The sequence below is a fragment of the Archocentrus centrarchus genome, chromosome 11 (assembly GCF_007364275.1).
Source record: "Archocentrus centrarchus isolate MPI-CPG fArcCen1 chromosome 11, fArcCen1, whole genome shotgun sequence".
Classification (NCBI taxonomy): Eukaryota; Metazoa; Chordata; class Actinopteri; order Cichliformes; family Cichlidae; genus Archocentrus; species Archocentrus centrarchus.
The window spans coordinates 17,177,955-17,200,469 of record NC_044356.1 but is presented as its reverse complement, the minus strand read 5'-3'; the positions used below and the strand labels follow the sequence as shown (position 1 = coordinate 17,200,469).

The 22,515-nt window shown below is 43.3% G+C and overlaps 1 protein-coding gene across 2 annotated transcripts in view; it reads right to left on the bottom strand.

Moving 5' to 3' along the window:
- The window catches only part of jarid2b (jumonji and AT-rich interaction domain containing 2b), a 110,899-nt gene that overhangs the window by 41,586 nt on the left and 46,798 nt on the right, over positions 1-22,515 (bottom strand). For both annotated transcript variants that reach the window (XM_030740533.1, XM_030740534.1), the window contains exons 2-3: positions 18,229-18,355; positions 10,355-10,481 (exon numbers count right to left, since the gene is read on the bottom strand). In XM_030740533.1, the coding sequence (XP_030596393.1) occupies positions 10,355-10,481; positions 18,229-18,355 (254 nt within the window). The remainder of the gene's footprint in view (positions 1-10,354; positions 10,482-18,228; positions 18,356-22,515) is intronic.

The following is a 22,515-nucleotide window of genomic DNA, read 5'->3' as shown; positions in this document are numbered from 1 at the left end:
TGGCTAATAAAAAAGGTAATAAAAAAAGATCTGCTTCCCCGATGATGTGATAATGCAGGGTTACGCAGAGAACATAAAAGCAGGGGGGGAGAGACAGATAAATAAAACCACAGCACTCCTATTGCAAAGACTACATTTCAGCTAGCAAGTAATTATTTAAAAGATGACAAGCGGCTCTCTTCCTCAAAAACAGCCAAACAGGATTAGTGTTATTATCATTATTAAAAGGTGCCAGGAAATTAGAGCATGAAAAACATCTATACCAACAAGTTCAGCCAATTTCCAACCAGTTTTGCCACTGGAATAATGCAGATCACGTCTCTTTAGCAGTCACAGATGATCAAACATGCATGAGAAAGGCTTGAGCACAGCTGATGCGAGCGCACGCGTCCAAAAGACCGGGGATGGTAACGCTGAGAAAGGGAACAATTTGCAGTGACTTAACTGTTTTACTTCATGAGGCGCTGCCACTGCGCACAGAGCTGAATGGTAACATGAGCCCCTGATTTAGCCCTCCGTCTGCCCAGTGGAGGGTAGCCTGCGTGTGTGTGTGTGTGTGTGTGTGTGTGTGTGTGTGTGTGTGTGTGTGTGTGTGTGTGTGTGTGTGTGTGTGTGTGAGTCAGGGTACATCATGTTCCCAAGCGTGTTGAGCTATAGAATTCTCACTGGTATGGTGCCACAGAAAGAAAGTGAAGCTTACGCAAGTTAAAATTAAACTGATTGCCCTGATTGACGGAGAGCGAGAGGCGAGCCGGAGAGACGCGAGGAGGGAAAGAGAGGAAACTGGGCTCCAATAGCGGCAGAAAAAAGCAAAGCGATTACAGCAGGATGTCCTCATTCATCCCTTTCTAATCCACCTATCATCCATCCCTTCCTCCCTTTATTCCTTCCTGCTACCCCCCCCCCCCCCCGTCTACCCTTCAAAGGGCTGCTCTAATGTCTAATATTACACATGCCACCAGAGGCGCGAGAGCATTGATTATCACAGAGAGGCAGAGTGAGAAAATCTGACGACCATGTCAGCCAGCGATCCCGGCAAAAGAAGGGGGGAAAAAAAGGCAGTAGAAGAAGAAAGGAAGAGAATAAAGCACCATCTCACTAACATATATGATGAAGTGAAAGGGGGGGAAAAGTGATGATGCGGGAACAGAGAGAAAAATGAGCCACAGCTAGTTTAGTGTGCTTCACTCAGCCTAAAGAATTCCACTCTGTTTAAGCAGTACAGCTGCGGACAGTTGACACAGATATCACCAGCACATGGACCCTGTCAGTCAACCGTGGAACGACTTCAAGCTCTCTTCTTCAGTCTCCATCTTATCAACATCCTTCCAGTGACAGCCATTTCCATGGGAGTTTCTAAGATGGCTGGGCTTCTCTGTGTGGTCAGACTCGGAGGGTGCTGGCAAGCTTCCCGCCTGCTGAAATGGCACAGAGCAACGCACTGGCTATGAGCTTCAGCAACTGATCCCATCTCTGACCTGTGCCACTGGAGAAAAGCCAGTAAAAACTGAGTTTCTTCTTCAAACTCAGTCAATAACTCAATAACGTGCAGAGTAGCAACAACAGAAACCTCCAGCTTGAACTGGCTCCAGCTTCAGCACTTCAGCAGAGCACAGCGGGGGAAAAAAAAGATGACTAAGCAAATGTGCCTGTTTGTTTCTATATATGAAACCAGCTGACTTATTAAACTGCATATCAACTCATTTGTTGCATAAAAGACTAAGAATAGATGCAAAAGAAAAGAAGTTAAATGCCAATTAAGCAGGACTGCTGAAAAAGCAGTCGCCCATGCACATTTTAGTCGTTGAATACACTGTAGCCTCAGCATCTTTCCATTCTTCGCATATATTAAATATTGATGAATATGTGTGAAGCCAAGCATTATTTAGTTTTAGTATCAGGAGAAGAGTCAGAAAGACAGAAGCAATTTAAAGCATGCTCTGAATTTCACCAAAAAAGGCCCCAATCTGAATGACTGAGGAGTTTCATGTAAAAAAAAAAAAGCTCTTTAATGGTATGTGTGTCTGTGGACCAGAGGTCACATAATGTACACAGTGTCCCTTGTAGTGTGTGTCGGGAATCTACACAGCAGAGCTTTGGCCATGCGGTTTGTTTTCAGACCTTTGTTGCACCACTGTAACTATATTTGGATGAGGCTAGTGAGGGAAACATGAGCTAGCAGTCTGTGTGTGTTGATCGTCTACTCTTAATACTGTGAAGTTTTTTGGGGGGTACAAGAAGTCACCAGTAATACCCAAAAAAACAAAAAAAAACAAAAACAAAAAAAAAACACAGCACAATTACTTGGAAATTAATTCTGAATTTTAACTGCACTGGTTCCTAACCGCCACACTTTGAAAGAGAGAGAACACAAAGACTCAACTGATGTCAGACACTGAAAATCTGGGTACTAATTTTTAATAGTCTTTGACACAAATATGAGCACATCTGGAGAGACACTTTCTTATCCACAGTATCTGTCTGGGCTGCGCTCAAGACTTTGCCTTCACTCCCCTGATAAAAGGTTATAGTTTGAGGAGAAGAGAACTGATCCAGAGTCTGTACCTTAGGGGATGTATTAATTGGCTCCAGATGGTCCACATGGTCCTGATAAAATACCACCTCACTGCAGCTGGGTCTGTGAGAGCGTGCACACACGTGCACGTGTGTGCGTGTGTGCACGTGTTTGAGTGTGTCTCAGCGGATTTTGTCCGCTTAAAAGCAACACAAATTTACATGTTTATGTACTTAAGCTCCACGAATGTTTATATGCAATTTGTGTGCTTTTAATCAGCTCCTGTCTGCTTTGAATTATTTTTGGTGAAAGTTTGTGTTGTATGGCACCCAGAAATGATTATATGAAGAATTCCTTAAGCCCGTAAGATTTTTCAGTCATGAAAACGCAATGAAAACAGTGATCACACTGTAATTGTTACCCTGTGTATGTGCGAACCTGAGTGTGAAAGAATATGTATGACAGAAACAAAGTCTAAAGCGACACTGAGGAGTGGAGATGTGGACATTACTTTTATTTTTATTACACTAAAAAAAACACGAAAACAATGTCAAATCCAAAACCGCATCCAATTGTTGACTTCAATCTCAACATCGACTCTTTGCAAGCATCTGCACAGACAGCACGCCAACACAAAGCTGAACCGGAGTGATGTTAAAGCTGAGTGTATGCTGACCCCAGCCCAGCAGCCCGAGCCTGATTTTCAACAGCTAACCAAAGCAGTGATAAGCAGTCAGGTTTGTAGCACTGTAGACTTCATCTCTACCTGTTTGTGTTTCTACAGCAGAATCGCTCTGGCGGACGCCTCTTTCGGCTAGATTTCAAATTTGCTTTGTGTCGTCGGCTTTGCCCTTAAAAGGCTAAAGGACGGGTGTTTGGGTGAGCCTTCATTAGGAAAGGGATTTGTGTGTTTGTGTGACTTAAGGTTTATATTGTTCTGGTAATTATGATGATGCTTTTTAGGACATGTTATGAAGTAACTCAAAAGCAGTTTAACAAGTAGTGCAATGAATTGTAACATGCTAATTCTGAGGCTAATTTTGAGTAACATGCATGCATTAAATATAATAATGCAATTCAGTTAATGGCTTTTAATTTTATATTCACTAAGGCTATGTTTTAGCTTTAGTGAAGCAAATATCTCAGAGTGACATATCCAACTTGTAAGAGCTCATTATAAACAGATTTAAGTGAACACTCATTTAACTCCATGTGCTTATTGCTTTTCTGTCTGTGTGCATTTAGGGGAGGGATGGTACTGCAGTGAGCTGACCTGTCGACCCCGTGACCTTCGCAAATACAAACAGCCCACCCATAGACTCCAGTCACATAAACGCTGAGCATGTGCACGACAAACACAATCATTAGCTGTCATGAAGACAAATATGCAAACTGAAGTCTACCACCTATTTTCGTTCTTGGACAAAGCAGTAGTTCACTAAAACAGGCCGTTAATAACCACAACAGTGGTGCTTATACCAGCATATTGTTTGCAACGCTTAACCGCATTGTCACAACATCAGGATAAATAAAGAGTGTTACTGAGGTAGGTAGGTAGGTGTGTGTGTGTGTGTGTGTGTGTGTGTGTGTGTGTGTGTGTGTGTGTGTGTGTGTGTGTGTGTGTGTGTGTGTGTGTGTTTCTCGGTTAGGGAGCTGTGGTGGCTATATATGCTTCAAGCAGTCACAGGCTGATATTCATTTGAGATAAAAAGATATAGCAGGGCCTGTGTACACATTTAAATATAACCTTGGCCCCAACACATTTTTTTTGGGGGGGGGGGGGGGGGGGGGGGGGTGTTAAAAGATGGTGTGATAAGCAAAAGTCATCTCAACAATAGATTAAGCCAAGCCATCTCTGTGAATATATAAATGATATATTAGGTCAGATGGAAGTCACCCATTGTCCCCTTTGCCACAAGCGAATGAATGAGTGGTGCTACATTTAGGCTAAATGCCACTGAAATAACCACCTTGACAAAACACCAATGGATTCAATAGCTTATTGAGAGTGATCACATAGCAGACAAGATTAAATAACATATTTCTTGCTTTTCTTCCTTTTTTTCCTCACGGCCAACAAGATAAAGATGAAACCTTGTACTTAAATGTTTCCTTTGTTGGCAGCCATGGTCTATTGTGCAGGATGATTTGCAAAGCCACCCAGACTCTCCCATCCTAAGGCCTCAGTCACACAGGCCAGCGACTCCCCGGCAACCTCTGTTCGCTAGAGCAAAATGTGTATTCCCTGACCGGTTGGTGAGTGGTTCCCAGAGGTCACCGGCAGTCAGTAGATAAAATCTGTTGCAAATAAGTTGCTGCACCACAAATGTCCTTGTGACTGCTTTGGTCGCTAGCAGATTGTCGTGGTCACCCATAGTTTTGCATGGAAGGCATCAACTTGTCCGTAAACTCTCACCAACTACAAGCTATGCAGTAGTAAAACTTGAAAAATTTTGGTCTTCAGAGCAAAAGTGGTGCCTCACTGCTGCAACAAACACATTTCAAAAGGTGCAACTTTTACTTTCAAGCCGAACCTCCAAAGCCCTGTTTGTGTTGCATGTTCCAGTTTCATTACTGCTACCATTCAAAGAGTAGTTGTCCAGGGTTTGCAGACAAGTTGGTGTCTTCCATGCAAACTTTACTCAAACGCAGAGTTCTGTTAGTTTCCAAAGCAATTGCAAGGAGGTTGTTTTGCGCAGCACAGTGCACCTCTTTGCAACCAATTACACCTAGCAACTACTAGCAACCTCCACAACATATTAAATATCAGGCATGGTGTTAGCTGGCCATCAACAGTGAGATTATCCAAGTTCAATAATGCAGACCTTCACAGATCTGATACAATTTACACTACTGTCACAGTAATAAAATGACACCTGAGGAGATAAACCATACAGTAAACATTTGACTGCAAGCATTTTCTGCTATGTAGATTGCTGATTTTGAAGTACTGTGTACACACGTGCCCATAAGCATGGTGACCTAAGCATGTGTGCGCACGCGCACACACACACGCGCACACACACACACACACACACACAGATTACTCCTAAATGATCCATCTCCCACTTTTGTTTCCAATTTACAGAAGATTCCCAGGTTGAGATGAAAAACTGACCCTGTCTATGGTTCACTGCTTTCCGCTGCAGATCATCCCTGTCAACACGCTGCAAACCCCCCACCCCCTTCATTCACAACTTGCAACTGAGTCCTGGTTTCAGTCTCACAAGAGTCCTATATCTTGCATATGAGGTCATGTTTATCTAAATTTAGAGGTTCTTATCAAATCATACACTTATTTTAATATGCTGACAGTAAACAAGTACTCATGCCTACAACAGTCTGAGATGTCTTAACATTTTGGCTTACAAAAGATCAAAGTAGTATTTTACGACTGCGTAACAGTAAATCCCAAGCAGCATTTAGATTTTGTTGTATTATGCCATAAGGAGGACCATGCAAACCAGTTTTCATATGCTCAATCTGTGCTACAATTACACTAGTATTTGACAGTGATTACGGGAGCGAGTTTGTGTGTTGAGTGACATTATGCACTGTGGCGGATGGTTAATACTCCTTCACTCTGCCATTTATTTCAGTGGCAAGGAAGGCTTTCATAAAGCCTCGGCAAGGCAGCGACAATGAGAAGAGAGTTTAGAAGAGATTTTGGAGACTGACACGCTGAAATGCAGGGTGAGTCACTGACAGAAAAACCAAAAGAGACCATTTAAACTGCAATGGAATAAGCAGAGACATCATATTTCCTTGTGTTTCAAATTTCACTGGGATTTTCAAAAGGCAAACACAGCCACAATTTGACAGAAAAACCAGAGAGGCTGACTAACTGTCCAGCGTTGCCTTATATGCTGTAACTATATTTGAATCTGTGCTATTTGTGTAGCAGCACAACAGCAAAATGCAAAGTGAACACTGTTATTTATCCATTAGGTGTTGGTGGTACAGTTTGGTGCTGCGGTGCATTTAGGTCGCTACCCAATAGCATCTAAAGCAAATGAATAAGCACATTATGGCCCTCACTGTGTGCGTGTGCGTGTGTGTGTGTGTGTGTGTGTGTGTGTGTGTGTGTGTGTGTGTGTGTAAAGGCCTGTGTGCACATGCATGTAATCCCTCATAAATGGAAACGGTGATTATGCGTCACTGACAAGAGGCATTGGTTATGGTAGACAAGACAAGTGTGTGTGTGTGTGTCTGCGTGCCTGTGTGTGTGTGTGTGTCTGTGTGCCTGTGTGTACACACTTGGCATTCATTAAGTCGAAACAAAACAAGCGGCAGCAGCTGAGTGTGTGTCTTGGCTGAGACAACAGAGAGAACAGATTCAAAGAGAGCCAAAAGTGGGGTGCAGTAAAAAGAGGGTGAAAAAAGAAAGAGAAAAGGGGAGCAGAAAAAAAAAAAAAAAAAAAGGAGTGAGAGAATACTAAAATTAAGCTTAGATGTCTGTCTAACAGGGGTACTCAACTTCTGATCCACACACACTGCCCGAACTTTTGCCTTAAAAGTTTGTGTTTGCATTCACACACAGTTGAACTACTTGCTACGTTGCTTTCAGGGTAACACAGCATTAATCTGCCTTAAGTAAACTGGGTTCCAAAAATATCAAATATCAAGAAACAAAAACAATAAAAAACATGTTTAGCAAAACTTAGAAATGGATTTCCTACCTACACACACACACACACACACACACACACACACACACCAAAGTATAGAAAAACAAGCCACAATATTGTTCACGTCATTTAAAAGAAAACCACACTGGAATCCGGTTTTGACTGTATACCATGAAAGCGGCAACACAAAATTAAAACAGAAAACAAATACTTGTGGACGATTTACTCATTTCACTAAGGACTGAACCAGATTTATTGGATGATGACTAACTGCAGTTATTATCTGAGGGGAAGCTCCTGTATAACAGGAGGATGTAAGACTTTTCGTATGAAACAACAGCCTCTTTGTTATTGACAAGCAAAAGACACATTTATCGACCTAAGTCAAATATGGGAGAGGAACAGAAGTGTAGGAAAATAACTAGGTCAGTAAACCGTGGCGTTAAAGAGACTGCACTGGGTTGTCAATCTAAGTGTGTGTGCGCCTCAACTCAAACTTGGCAGGGGAACCCCATTTGTAGAATATGGTCAAGCTTGTAAGAGAGGGCTACAATGAGTTGGCATGTTTGAAGGGATGTCCTGCCAGTCTACCCACCAATCTCAGGAGCATGGGAAGGCAAACACAGAGTTGATCTCAAAGACTTCTAAAGAGGGCTGCTTCCTGCCAAAAATCACTCGCACCTGTCCTTCTGTCTCTGCCACTCTTCCTATCGCTCCTCTTCGCGGCTCCACCCAGCCTCTCTCTGTCTACACTCGATCCCTTCATCCTCCCTCCACAAACTTTTCCTTCACTCAGAATTGGATGCCGACGACACTGCTCCGCCCTTCTGTTTTGGCCAGTGCCAGGTGTAAAAGCTCCTGGCATCGTCACAGTTAGGCCTGTTTAGGAACAGTGCAGGGCACCCACTGCCAGGGCACTGGAGTCATGCTTCAAGCATAAAGCACACACACACATGCGCGCACACACAAAATAAGCTTTTTAAGAGAGCATTAGGCACTGCCAAGTACTGGCTAGGCTTGTGTTTCATTAGCATCAGATAGACAGCCTTTCTTCATTTAGTCCCACCATGTGTGCATGTGTGTGTGCATGTGTGTGTGTGTCGGTTTATGTGCATCTATGTGGATGTGTGCGGTGAACTAATGAAAACCACAGAGCAAGCTGGCCTCTAACTGAACTCCACTCAACACAGAGCACTACAGGCCATCAGAGCAAGAGAAAATGAAAATCTCTCTGTTATAACTGACTCCTTCAGTGCTTCTCTTCCTACAGAGATGAGCATTTATGCTTTACTATCATTTAAGCCACATGATCCTTTGGTTATAGCCTGGTCAGGCAGCCCACACTGCAATTGCGACTGTACAATTAAATCCTAGTTGTTGTGTCTGACTTCAAGTTCGACTCTTAGCAGAAACAAGCAGCCCGAGACCGCATGACTTCACCGAGGCTGAAAACTCCCTTCAAACCCTGTGACTGAAATCAGCCATATGAATCCATATTAGTGTGACGCTTTCTTGAGAGCATCAAAACAATGTCTCATAATTTTTCATATTTCAATTTGACATCTTTTTTTTTTTTTTTTTGGACAAAATTCGGCTCCATCTTGCAAACCCTTCCAAATAAATGCCCAGATCCAGATCTGGATTGATTCCAAAATTTAAATCACTTCCACACCAAGCCCCATCTCTGGTAAAATGTCCATGCAAACAAAATGAATAATCGAACTGATGGGATAAGATAATAAAAAAATAAATAAAAAGGAGCATTGTTTTCTTTCTTTTATACTTTTATCTTGTAAAGTTGGCCCAGAGGCCACCTGCTTCAAATCCAGGTAGATGAAAGCTTGTAATCACCAAAGTGAGATTTTGAGGTTACAGTATCGAATGACAGCTAGGAGGACTTAGGCAGGTGCTTGACGCGCAGTGAATGGAGCCTGTATGGGCTGCTCATTACAGAAGGACATCTGCTGCTGTCCAGCCTGCAGACTCCGCCTCCAGCTTTACACTGACGCTTGGATGCCGTGTCAATGCGTGTGAGGGACCAGAGGCAGAACAAAACCACACACACACACACACACACACACACACACACACACACAGAGCAGGCATGCGCTCTTACTCACAGTCACACCTGCCACCGACAGTAGCTGTCAGCTCAAGAATAAAAGTATAAATAAAAAAGCTTTATGGCTGCTGCTTTTGGACACAGAAATATAAGGAGGAGGAATGCATGATGTTATCTGTGTGCGGATGTGTTGTCGAGGCAGAGGAGAAACCTAAGATTCGAGGCACACACCAGCCACTGTAAATCTGCTTAACACTGTAGTGTTTGGTTTATTTTAATCTTATTTCAACGACAGATTTCAAACCTTTTTTTTTTTTTTTTTTCATGCTGAATGCATTAAAAGCATTCTCCAAAGATCATTACATCATTTTCCACCAGAATATTTGCCTTCGAGAGCAGGGTTTTGTTTTTTTTTTAAAAACCACTCTCTCTGAAAATGACTGTTTTTCCACAGACATAATCATTTTTAATAATTCACGCATTATATAAATGCCTTCATAAAAAAATGATGCTGGCCAGAAATTAACAGCTTTTTTTGTACTCAGCAATTCCACATTTGGAAATGCATGGAAACATTCTTTTAAGTGGCTAATTATAAATGACTGAAACTGCATTAAAAGATTTTTTGGGGGGAGGGGCTCATTAAATATCTCAGCACCATTTAAAGGCTGATAATATTTACACTGCTGTCACAGAACTCAACTTGCTCCTCTCTAAACACTTTACTGCACACACTTGAAGGGAAAAAAGGGGAGAAGCCAAGTCAGGGGAGCAAGAAAATATGACAAAGAGGGTGCACACAGCAAGTTCATAAATCAGCGCAATGAACAATGTTGCGCTGAAATATTTTGAACCGATTTTTGCCAGGGATGTTGTAACGGCGTACTACAAGGGCGGCATGGGGAGAGAGATCGAATAAATTATGGAAAGAAAGAGCAGATGAGAGAAAGGGGAAGATGAAGCATGTGTCTAGAAAACAATGAAGAGAACTCAAAAGTAGCTGTATCATGTGGCAACTTATGAAACCTCAGCGCTGAGGAACGTCAACACAACTCAGCTGCACTTACAATTTATACCCTGTGTGAACAGCATGCTCTCACATTCTCACAGTATCCTTTCTGCACACACACACACACACACACCATTTACCTCTTTTTTGCAGGACCGTCCTCGCAGTATTCGCTGCTTCCATCGAGGCCCTGACAGCGCAATGACCCGTCTTCTTTGTGGCTTCCCTTTGACCCCGGTCCATTCAGCTGCCCATTGGCTAGGGAACCTGAAAAAAAAGAAAATGGTTACAGCCTGGCCAGCACACATTTTCAAACCTTCTCCCTCCACTTGTATGAAATGGTTCTTTGTCAATTAACAATTCCAGGGACCCTGTATTTATTAAGCTACGTCTCCGGGGAATAATCAGAGTTTTCATCTGACGCTGTTAATAAAGCCTTTTGTTGTCATCTTTGAATTGATGCGGTGGTAAATGTGCCTTTTGATTCAATTACAGTACTTCATCTGACAGTGTGGTGCACAGAAAAAGAAATGGCAAAAGGGGGATGAACACAAAGAGAGCGCAAATTATTCAAACATCTCAACTGTGCAAATACACCTGAGCCGGACATACCTGCAGTCACTGGTAATGCTGGAGCAAATTTTTTTTTTTTAATATACTCACATACAGGACTTCAAACCTCATAATGCCGCATCTTTTGCAGCATCATGGGGTAGTTTCGAACAGGATCCAAAGTTGTTAAATCCTACGACACTTGTAGTATAAAAAAACAACTTTTATTGCTTCCCCAACGCACACTTTGTGTGATGAACCTTCTTAAGTGTCATCGCACAACATATTACAGACAAGGATAGGCATAGAGTCGAAAAATAGAAAACAACATGCATATCCCCACACACACCTGCCGATGAGAAATCAACCATGATTGGTTGATTGTGTGGTTTGGAGTCAACCATTGCTCCTGGCAATACCCGGGGCGGTACCTTTTATAGCCATAAGCTGGAAGAAGTGCAACTGAGGGGTGGTGTTTAAGTTTTGCCCCACAGAATCTCATATGAACCTACTTAAAAAGCCATTAAAAAAAATATAAAAGATTAAAGAAAAAAATATCTGAATTGAAAGAAAACTTTTATACAACAGGAAAAAAAAGAAACAAAACCACACACACACACACACACACATACACACTATAAGGTGGTTAATAAAGGATAAATCATATAAATAGAAAATCCAAATCCATTCTAAAACCATAAGAAGAAAATATAGAAGAAGGTTCTAAACCACTATAAAACCACCAATAATTGCCCCCCGGCCAGCTTTGGAGAGAAAGGTACTGAAACCCCCTTCTTATCGACATTTCCCCAAGAGCAGCTGTTGTTGCCTTTGACATACAATATGCGATGCTTGCCCTCTGACAAAGACTTTTTATAAACAACCTAAAGGCATTCGCAGAAAGGGTTATTGCTGGGCTTGACATTCTCGGTGAGCCCAATTGACAGAGCCCTAATTAAATATTTAGCAAGCAACTCACACAAAACAAAATAAGCCCCCAGACAGATTCTTAAATCAAAAGCAACAACAGGCACAGAGAATTCAAATTAGGTCAAACGGAGGAGTTGAAGTCAATGGTAATTAAGGGAGACAACCAAATTAAATAGATATCACAAGACCTGGTTTCCTCGTGTGCAGTTCTTGCAATCGTTGGAACGTGCACAGGGGCTTGTCTGAATTAACAATAGAGCGTGAATGGGCTAGCTTATCAGGGAAGCAACTGTACAAGTTTAAAGCTTTTCAGGGTCATTAGAAAAAGGAAAGCGCTGCCAAAGAGACCAACCAACTGGAGACAGAGGGGCAGTAACATGTTTAAAAATGTACTTCCCCTGCCAACTCAAGTGTCACTTTGCAGGGCTGAAAGCTGAAGATTTATATCAGTGAGTAAAGCAATGCCGCAACCAAACATTTGACACTGGGGATAATTCATCAAATTTGACCTCCTTTGACAAGCATTTGTGCCTGACTGGACTTTGGCATGGCAGGTTGTTAAATTACTCACATTCATATTTTTTTTTGAAAAGAGCAATGATGACTCACTGAACACTCAGTCTCACAGGGGGTTGTTTAACAAGAACTCATAAACTCTTTCTTTCACTAAAATAAATAAATAAACAAACAACAACTCTCCCCACTGGTCTGTCGCTTTCCCTCTCGCTGAATAACTCTTAGTTTTCTCATCGCACCCCAGCAAATTCCTTTTGACTGATGATTTCTGGAGTGCGCGCCACTCACCCTGCACCCACCTAATAGTGGGTGTCAAAAAGAAAACAAATTATTAGAATTATCGCAGAGGATGGGTTTAGAAGATGTGGCAACTTGAATGATATCCTGTTAGCAAAGACACAACTGCTGAACAAGCCCGGGCGTTGTGTCATCTGAGAAAGATCGGACTTGAAGCGGGGTGGTGAGATCAAATGATAATGTAGGAGACAGGATGCAAACATATGATTTAACTGAGATTTATAAATGTACTTTGGGCTGAATGAACACACACACACACACACACACACACACACACACACACATACACAGTGACACTTTCTCATTACTGCATAAACAGCCCGGCTGTTGGGTTTGCTCACACACGCAAGGCAGGTCAGCACCTGACTACGGAGGTACAGTCATCAGACACATCGTTGCGGTCGTAAAGTTAACAAAGACCACTGCGATGAGTAAGGCCATCGCATTGCTGCTAACGCTTTATACGTTGTTGCTGGCCCGGGGTGAATCACTGCCTTAAAATGTCTTGGTTGGCACGAAAGGCTGACATTCATACTCCCTAAATGAATCAAGGCCTTTGAAGTTTCCTCCTTTCAGTAAAAGTACTACTTTATGAAAAGGGGATAAAACATCACGTTAATTCAATCAAATATTTCCTTCATCCGCATTTAGGGTAAATTCCAAATATTTAAGCAAATTGAGACGTCTTTCAGAACTTAATATGCTGGCATGAAAACTAATATTTGCAGAAACTTGGGGGAAGTGATATGAAAACGGAAAGAGTCTCATTACAACTTCTGGACAGGGGGACTCGCATCAGAGCAAACACAGAAATAGCTCATTAACTTTAATTGTGCTCAGAAAATGACTGACGCGTGATGTCCCCACAGAACACAAACAAACATGCAGAGGCCCATTTCACCAGCTCCTCTCTGGCTTTTCCCCGCATCTATCGCTCCCCACCCCCGCATTCCTCCAAAGAGTTGTTCAACATATGCTGGTTGCACATGAGTGCCCATCTGAGGGACAGAGCTGAGCATCTTGGGAAAGAAGAGGGCTGGAAATGGGCAAGCGTGGCAGAAAGGAAGGAACTGGATCCTAAGCTCAAGCCCCTGGAGCTGCGGAGGACCATACCAGTGTGATATTCCAATAGCTGGTCCTATGGGGAAGGAGGTGGGGTCTAATCAGATTTAGGCATGCTTAACTAAGCCCATCGCCGCGCTGCGTTCACCTCCATGTCTCGAGAGGACACGAGGCAGCGAGCAGAGGTACGCAGCGTAACGTGGGATAACGCAGGGCTGAGAGGAGAGTGTGAGCTGCAGTAATAAGTAGAGCCATAGCTGCAGTCATGCCATGGAAAAGACAACCAGGGGCAGAATGCTGCCCTTACAAGCACAAAGAAGAATGCATGAACACAAGCTTTATGTGAAAAATCAAAGAAGTGGGATATAGAAGAGAGAACCCAATAAAGACCTTAAATACAGCTATGAAGAAATTCTCACTTGCTTCTCTGTTAGCGGACATATGGGAGTAATCTGTCTAGTGACTTCCTAAAATTCTATATTATGCTGTTTATTCAAGTAGCCCGCCATGCCTGTATACAATTAAAGTGTGGAATAAAGTAAAAAGAAATGATGGGCAGCTTTATTCTAGGAAAACTCCTTGTATTATCCCTTCCCAGACTTTTTTTTTTTTTTTTTTAAAGAGTAGAAGCACATACCAAAATTGACTGCCTGGCAAGATGATTTGAAATAGCCCCAAATATATTGCTCTTCCTTCTAAAATTGGACCTCATAACACAGCTTGACACTTACCACAAGCCAGAACAAAAGCTCACAACTATGTGCATTTCTAACATAGCATCTGCTTTGTGCTGTTCAAGGCTATAACTCTAAAGCATCAAAGGCAAAGAAGGGATGCTATCATGGCTTGAACCACTGTGGGAAGAGAGCATACGAGGGCAGAATAGACACAATCTCTCTGCCTCACTTGATATCTAAACTCGCCTTCTTCCAAGCTACTGTGATTCTTTCATCGCTACCTCAAGCCTCCTCTCTGTGCCAGTTTACCTCCTCTGTCCGGCATGTTATCACCAGAGAGAGAGAGGTCCCACACAGTGCTTCAGCTGCCACGGCTTCCGGTCTGGCCGTGCAAGCCGGTGGCAGCATGGGAAATGCAGACAGACAGCAGAGTGGCAGCAAAGTGAGAGCTGAAGGAAAGGGCATGATGTGCATTAAAACGGGTAGGAACAACAAGTCGTGAGATGGGCAGACAGACGGGAAGAAAAAGAAGAAAAAAAAAAAGAGAGAGAGAGTGAGGGGACAGTCGAAGAAATGGGCAAACAGGAAACCCTCTCTTCAGCGCCTCCTGGAATTTGGCCAGCAGCCAATTCCTCCATCAATGGCACTCAGGGAAATGGAGAGGGAGGAAAGGAAAGGGTGGGTGGGGGTGTAAGAGCGATAGCAAGGTAGGGACGTAGCTACGGAGAGATAGCTTTGACAATTCAGGAGAAGAGGAGATGAAGGGTGGGAAACAAGGAAAGGATGGGAGGGTGGCAATGGAGGAAGAATGGGAAGGGGGGGGGGTGAGAGGGTTAGGGTGACAGATAGTGTAGATAGTTAAGACAGATGGGGTAGAGTACAGGAAGGACAAAATGGAAAAAGAGGTAGATGGCGAGAAAGACAGAGACAGATGAAAGAAGCTGTGGGAGAAAAGGGGACTGTGGGCGTGGAGATACATAATTGAGGAGATTGAGCAGCAGGCGGGAGAGAGGAGACAGGAGCTTGTGGAGAAGGCAGTAACCAGAGTCCTATTGATGTGTAATGAAACCCTGCGTTGGGGGAAGAGACAAACGGAAGGACAAACGGATGGAGGGAGACAGGGAAGAGAAAAAGAGGAAGAATGTGGCTGTGATGCGTGGATTAATAAGCAGAAGCTGGGATGCAGAGGGGCATAATGCCATTTGCTAAATAATGCAGGGAAGGAGCACGAGTGGCAGGAAGTGTGATGGACACAGAGACGGATGGCTGCCAACAGCAAAAGGTAAAGTGGCTGGGGAGATGGCATGATTGCCGGTTATGGACAGGGAGAAGGCTGGGGTGGGCGGGGAGATAGACTGCCACACACTGCTGATTGACAGGCTGCCACACCCCCCTTAAAACAGATAGCCACTGCTGCCACACAGTGACAGAGGAGAGAGGAGAGGGAGAGAGGTTGGGGATGGAGAGATGCCCAATGTAGGGGCAAAAGGCTGCTTTAGAAGCTTGGCTTGATTAGGACCAGATGCAACGCTTTCAATCAGATCTGAAGTAACATTAAGTCAATAGTTCATTGACAAAAATAATCTGCAAAGATTTTTGTTTTTAGGCTTTTTGACATTGTGATGAAAAAGATCTGCCAGGCTAAAGAAAGTAATGTTTTTTTTGCTCAACTCATCACACAGTTTTATGGATTTCTATTTATAAATTTCTGTCAATCAAGCAAACAAGCAAGCAAGCTAATCCATAATCATTTCCTATGATCGTTTCATCACTGCACTCTCTAAAATGGCTGATACTTTCACAACAACGCCTGAGTGTCTGAAAAGTGTGGCACATGTCTGGCCCCAAAATAAGCCCAGACTCTCTAACCCACAGTCCTCTAAAACAGCAGGGGCTGCCCATTCAGGATGTAGTGCATGCTGAGTGTGATCCTCCAAAATGGCTGACAGTTTCACCACAATGTCTGTGCGAGACAGGAAACTGTGCCGCTCGTACTGCCTCCAAAGCCTTGCTAACCCACGGTGCTCTAAAACAGCAGGTCCCGTCTATTCAGCCGGGCTCTCTTTTGTGTCAGCGCGGGCTGCTGTCGTTACCCCCGGTGCGACAGGCTGCCAACGCTTTCTAATGAGTCATTTTTATTCAGGCGATAAGGTCAGCTACCCGCGGCGGCTTAAAAGGCCCCGAGGAGCTCTGGAGTGGCAGCTATGAGATGCCAGACAGACGCATGGAGATGTACTAGGCACACAGGGAGGGGAGGGGGCACTCAGCAAAAGCAAAGAGAGAATCACTAAAAGCTGCAAAAATCTATGTGTTTAATAAAGAAAACACGGCAAAATGAGAAAAGGAAAAAAAAATAACAGGTTTAAAAGATAAGCTACATTTCAAAAGAAACTTCCCTCCCCTCTTTCTGTCAAGCTGGATGGCTGAAAGACTGGGCGTGAACTTTCAGAGGCTCTTTTTTCCTCCTGGTTCCTTTCTTTCCACGTCTGGGTTGTGTTAATGTCAACTGAGAATAGCTTCTGAGGCACGTGTGAAGTTCAAATCTCCGCTGTTGGCTGGCTGAGGGGCTTTTTTTGTGTGTGTGTGTGTGTGTGTGTGTGTGTGTGTGTGTGTGTGTGTGTGTGTGTGTGTGTGTGTGTGTGTGTGTGTAGGAGCACCAGTGTCAAACAAAGACATGGTGGCAGCTTGGTTCAAAACAAGCTGTTCATCCCCCTGCGCTCTCACTCTTCTTGTGTTGTTCCAGCTTTTTACACACAAATTCCCTCAGCTGTTATTGGAGCGGGCTTCAACCTGGGATTGGATTTCTGTGCTTAGTAAGCAATTTCAAGTATTAACTCATGTCGAGGTTTCTAATAGCTCATGTTTTAATGAGCCCTGACCCCAGGGTGGGTGTAAATGTCTAAGCTGGAAAGAAAAGATTAACACCACCTATACATGTGTTTTCTTGTGTGTGGCACTGCTGGAGTTCTCGTCAGTGTCCCTCCGTTTGATGCTTGAACAACTTTTAGAAACAAGAGGGACATACTTCCAGCTTTGAGGATGTGAGATTGGCCCAAAAGACGGGGCAATGATCCAAAACAAAGAGGAGAATGAATCACCTCCTCAAAGACTGTCATACATGTGTCTAACATAACATTTACCCCTTAAAACATGACCGCACACATTCTTTGCCTTTGATTTTTGCCAGAACAGCGTGACAGTTTTCAGCTTTTTTACACTTTCTACAATATCCTTTTATTGTGGCAAGCTGTTGACAGCACAGTAATTGGTGTAATTTCTTTATGATGTTTAGATATACCTGTTTGCAAAGTCACAGACTACATAAAGATCAGCACAAATGGGATGGGTAAAAGCCAAAAGCCACTTTTCCACTACAGGAATCGTTACCCTGGAGTAGGAACCTTGGAGGAACCCGGTGCATTTCTACCCAAAAAGGCCCTGCTCGGGGAGTCGTACTTTCTAACAGTTCTGTGGAGGTGATGCTGAAGTGGCACCTGTGCCTCGCGTTATATTGGATCGTCAATGTTCTATAATTTTTCTTTGCATTACTGCCATCTACTGGACTGGAGTGGAGAAGTTTCTTGGAAAGATAATCATGTATTAAAAACAGCCTTTGCTTTTTTCTGACCAGTTATAAAAGTTCAGAGCTGCAGTCTCCAATTACCTGAATTTTCAGGACTATTTTGAGAAGTAAATAATTTCTCTGACCCTTTATTTAGACCCTTGTACCTGTAGCAGAAACACAGCAAGTTCCTCCGAAAGGTTTTAACCTACAGAGCATAAAATCAGTGAACAAATAGGTCAATTTACTTTATTTCACACTTTAAGTGTTACTGTGTACATATACACAGATACCCATCTGCTTTTTTTTTAGCATCTAACCCAGGGGGAAAAAAAAAAAGCATTAGTGCAAAGACGAACTATACATTCATCTCCTTAATGCTCTCCTTAGAGCATTAAGGAGATGGAATTAAACCCACCATTAGAGTTTGTGGTTCCATCACCATCCAGCTGCCGTTTCTGTGCAGTCCTAAACTCCTTTAGGGAGAGGTAAAGCACCTTTCGCATAACCCGCTCCTCCGACCACGGGATCCCATCACTGTCATCCTGTGAAGAGATCAAGAGGGTGAAAATGGATTAGTATAAGCCCTCATCGCAGAGAGAAACCATGAGCATTGTTCCTTTCCCCATTTCTGTAACCATTAACTCCATTTCTGTTCACATTATGTTTTGTTTTTTTGTTTGTTTGTTTGTTTTTTTTTTTGGGGGGGGGGGTGCTCCTGGCAGACAAGAAAATGAATAGCACATATTAAAGAGAGCATATTTGTACGTTTGACAGCTGTTTATGCTGAGCGATTTCCTTTGTTTCTTTTGCAAGACAACAGAACTTCCATAACAGTTTGGTGTGAGATAAAGGTCAGGAAACATTCACAGGCCGGCCAGGTTCAGTTTTGTCTCGGACATCTCAACACAAAAGAAAGTTTAAACTAAATTCAATGGAGTCTGTAAATTTTCACAGTTTTCAGAAGAGACGCCCATATAATTACCCTGAACCTTCTATGTAGCATGGAAACTTCAAAAATAGCCTAGAAATTTTTTTTTTTAAAAAGAAAGTATTTTTCAGCTAAAATGACAATAAAATACAGAAACAAAGATATCGTAAAGAACCCAACTGCCAAATAATAATGAATAATAAACTAAATTATTTTGTTAAAAGTATGGCTAGCAGATACCTTGTTGATTGAGTGTTGATTAACTGTTAAAACTGCACAATACAAACAAAATTTAGCTAAAACTTAATGGACAAACTTGCAAATGTGGCCACTGAAAACACTAAACATAATGGGTGGTTGAAATGACATCCATCCATCCATTTTCTTCAGCTTATCCAGGGCCAGGGCCTGGGGACAGCAGCCTAAGCAGAGAACCCCAGATTTCCCTCTCCCCAGCCACCTCCTCCAGCTTATCCGGGGAACACTGAGGCATTCCCAGGCCAACTAAAATATATAACCTCTCCAGTGTGTCCTGGCCTGTCTTATGCCTCCAGCCAGTAAGACAGACCCAGAACACCTTGCCGAAGAGGCGTCCAGGAGGTATCCTAGTCAGATGCCCAAACCTCCTCAACTGACTCCTTTCAAAGGGAGGAGAAGTGGCTCTACTCTGAGCCCCTCTAGAATGACTGCACTCTTCACCCCATCTCTAAGGGAGAGGCCAGCCTCCATTCGGAGAAAGCTCATTTCCGTCAATACCCAGAGCTCATGATCATAGGTGAGGGTAGGGATGTAGATCGACCAGTAAATCGACCGCTTCACTTTTATGCTCAGCTCTCTTCACCACAACAGACTGGTACAGCTTCCACATCACTGCAGCCGCAGCCCCAATCCATCTGTCAGTCTCCCATTCCCCTCTTCCCTCACTTGTGAACAAGACCCTGAGATACTTAAACTCTTCCATTTGGGGCAGCAACTCTTCCCTGACGCGGAGTGGCCATTCCACCCTTTTCCAGCTGAGAACCACGGCCTCAGACTTGGAGGTGCTAATTCTCATACCCTCCACATCATACTTGGCTGCAAACCGCTCCAGTGTGAGCTAGTGGACACCATCTGATGAAGCCAATAGGACCGCATCATGTGCAAAAAGCAGAGATAAGATTCTGAGGCCACCAAGGCAGAAGCTGTCCGCCACTTGGCTATGCCTAGAAATTCTGTCCATAAAAATTATGAACAGAATCAGTGACAATGGGCAGTCCTGGCAGAGTCAAACACCAACTGGAAATGAGTCTGACTTATTGCTGGCAATATGGCCTGAACTCTCGCTGCAGCTGTACAGGGACGTGGCCTGTAACAACGGGACAGACACCCCATACTCCTGCAACACCCCCCCACGGGATACTGCGAGGGATGCAGTCAGATGCCTCCTCGAGAGGATAAAGAACTGCTCCATCGTTCTGTGACCGGGTTGAAATGGAAAAATAATGTCTGAAACAATTGTTGAGGGCGCTAAAGGTACATCAAATGAAAAAGATGTCATTGTGCAAATGTATGACAAGTTATGATAGATTTAGTAAAGAGGAAAACTTTAATGTTTGAGTACAATGGGGAATCCCTTCCATATTGTTCTTGTTGCATCCTACCCAAACATTTCTCACTACACAGCAGCATTAGCATGACACAACATTAGCATAACATAGCATTAGCTTAGACACAGGGCAACACATTACCATAACAATACATTAAGGGACTGCATTTTCCCTACAATGCCGTGATCGGAGAGTGTTAGAGCGATGAATAGGTAGGAAGCAAATGAAAAAAGCATCATGGGACTGCGAGGTTGTGTGTTGCTAATCTCTCCCAGTGAGAATGAGACAAAAGATGTTATTGTCAAAGAGGTCACCAAGAGTCACTCACACACACACACACACACACACACACACACACACACACACACACACACACACACACACACACACACACACACACACACACACACACACACACACACACACACACTCATGCATGCACAACACAGCCTTCTCGAAGACATGACCCAGTCAGACGCAATCTGGGCAACAAAGCACAAGATGGTAGAATGTGCAACGCATGGAAAGAAAGTTATTGGAAACACTCATTGCTCACACTGAGAGTTTTAACGGCTTATTAGAAAAATATTCCAGCGCAAAGAGCATTCTTAAAAGGGTCTTTCGTGAGTGTCCAACAGCAATCACCATACTTCTTTGCTCCCTTGCTGCTTACACTCATTGCTCTGACAGCTGTGTTTGATGTCGAACAACGCTAATGACTAAAGGAAATGAGATTAGGACATGCGCAACAACAAAGAGGTATTAATAAATAATGGAAGCTGGAAATAGCTTTTTGCTAGTCGAGCCACAGGGCGAGTGGTTCTCAGCTGTTAAGTCTCAGAAAAAGGAAACATTTGCTGCCTTTATGTAAAAAAGAGGGGGGAAAAAAAAAGCCTAATGTATGCTAATTATCTGAATTAAAAGCACATTTCTGGTCCTGTGGACTCATCTCAGCGAGCACATTTCCTTCTGTCTAAGTCAAATGTAATGGAAGAGGTAGACGTGAAAAGCAACCTGTGTGGGAGCACTGTTCTGATCACACAGTTGACTCAGATCACTGGAGTTGGCTCCGCTAAAGTGGCTGGTGGACACCACGGCGGCATCAGCACTGGCCGGGTGCATTTAAAAAAAAAAAAAAAAACTCAAACGGATTTATAGAATAATCACACTAAAACGTTGTACTGCTGTTGTAATAACTAGATAACACTCACAGTATTATGTGAAATTCTCAAGAAAAAGTCCCAAAAAAAGAAAGAAAAAACAGAAGCAGAGGAGTTAGCTGTGGGAACACAAATTGTATTTGTGTGTGTGTGGAAGAAAGACAGAAATGTAACCTTATCCTAATATTATGGATTCTCCCACAGGCGAGTGAATAAGACTCTTTTCCCAGGGTTGGAAGTGTTCTCTGCACACACACTCAAACATGCAAGTAAATAAGATATGATAGGATTATAGGCCAGATAGCAACTTCATTCTTATGGTGTCTAATTTAAATCTTATTAAAGGTTACAGGAGGCAAGAAATTATTTAGCTATTAGGGAGTGTTTTCTGTTGATATGACAATACTGACAAGACTGAAGAGTTTCTTTGCTGTTTTTGTCCCTTCAGTGGATAGAAATAAGTGATCGCCTTGTTTTGATTTCTCAGGTCTGCCCAGGGACCTGTGGGGAAAGAACTCAAGAGCTGGTGAGCGGAAGGTGGGCAAAAATATTAAAACCTGTGTGTCTGCACATGATGGAACTGATGGGTGACAGCAATGTCTGCCTCCATACAATACGCATGCTGGCACACGCACACGCACGTGCACACACACACACACACACACGTGCACACACACACACACACGTGCACACACACACACACACGTGCACACATAAATGCAAGCAGACCTCCCAGTGCGCACTGATGCTTCGCAGCCTCTGACAGAGGTTGATAGGGTATTTTTAGGGTGTAACATGCAGTCAGTCATTACACTGTCACCCATGACCATGCCTGCGTGTGCACGCACACACACGTACACACTAGAGAGACAGGTAGTGGAAGTATTCAATTATGCCATTTTCGCCTGTAGTTAATGTCATCTAATCCATTCACTGTGTGGGCACACGAGTGTGTATATGTGTGTGCGCGCGTGCAAAAGCCTGCCAGGTAAGCACCAATTACCTAGACAGCTCACTAGCATTCTTTC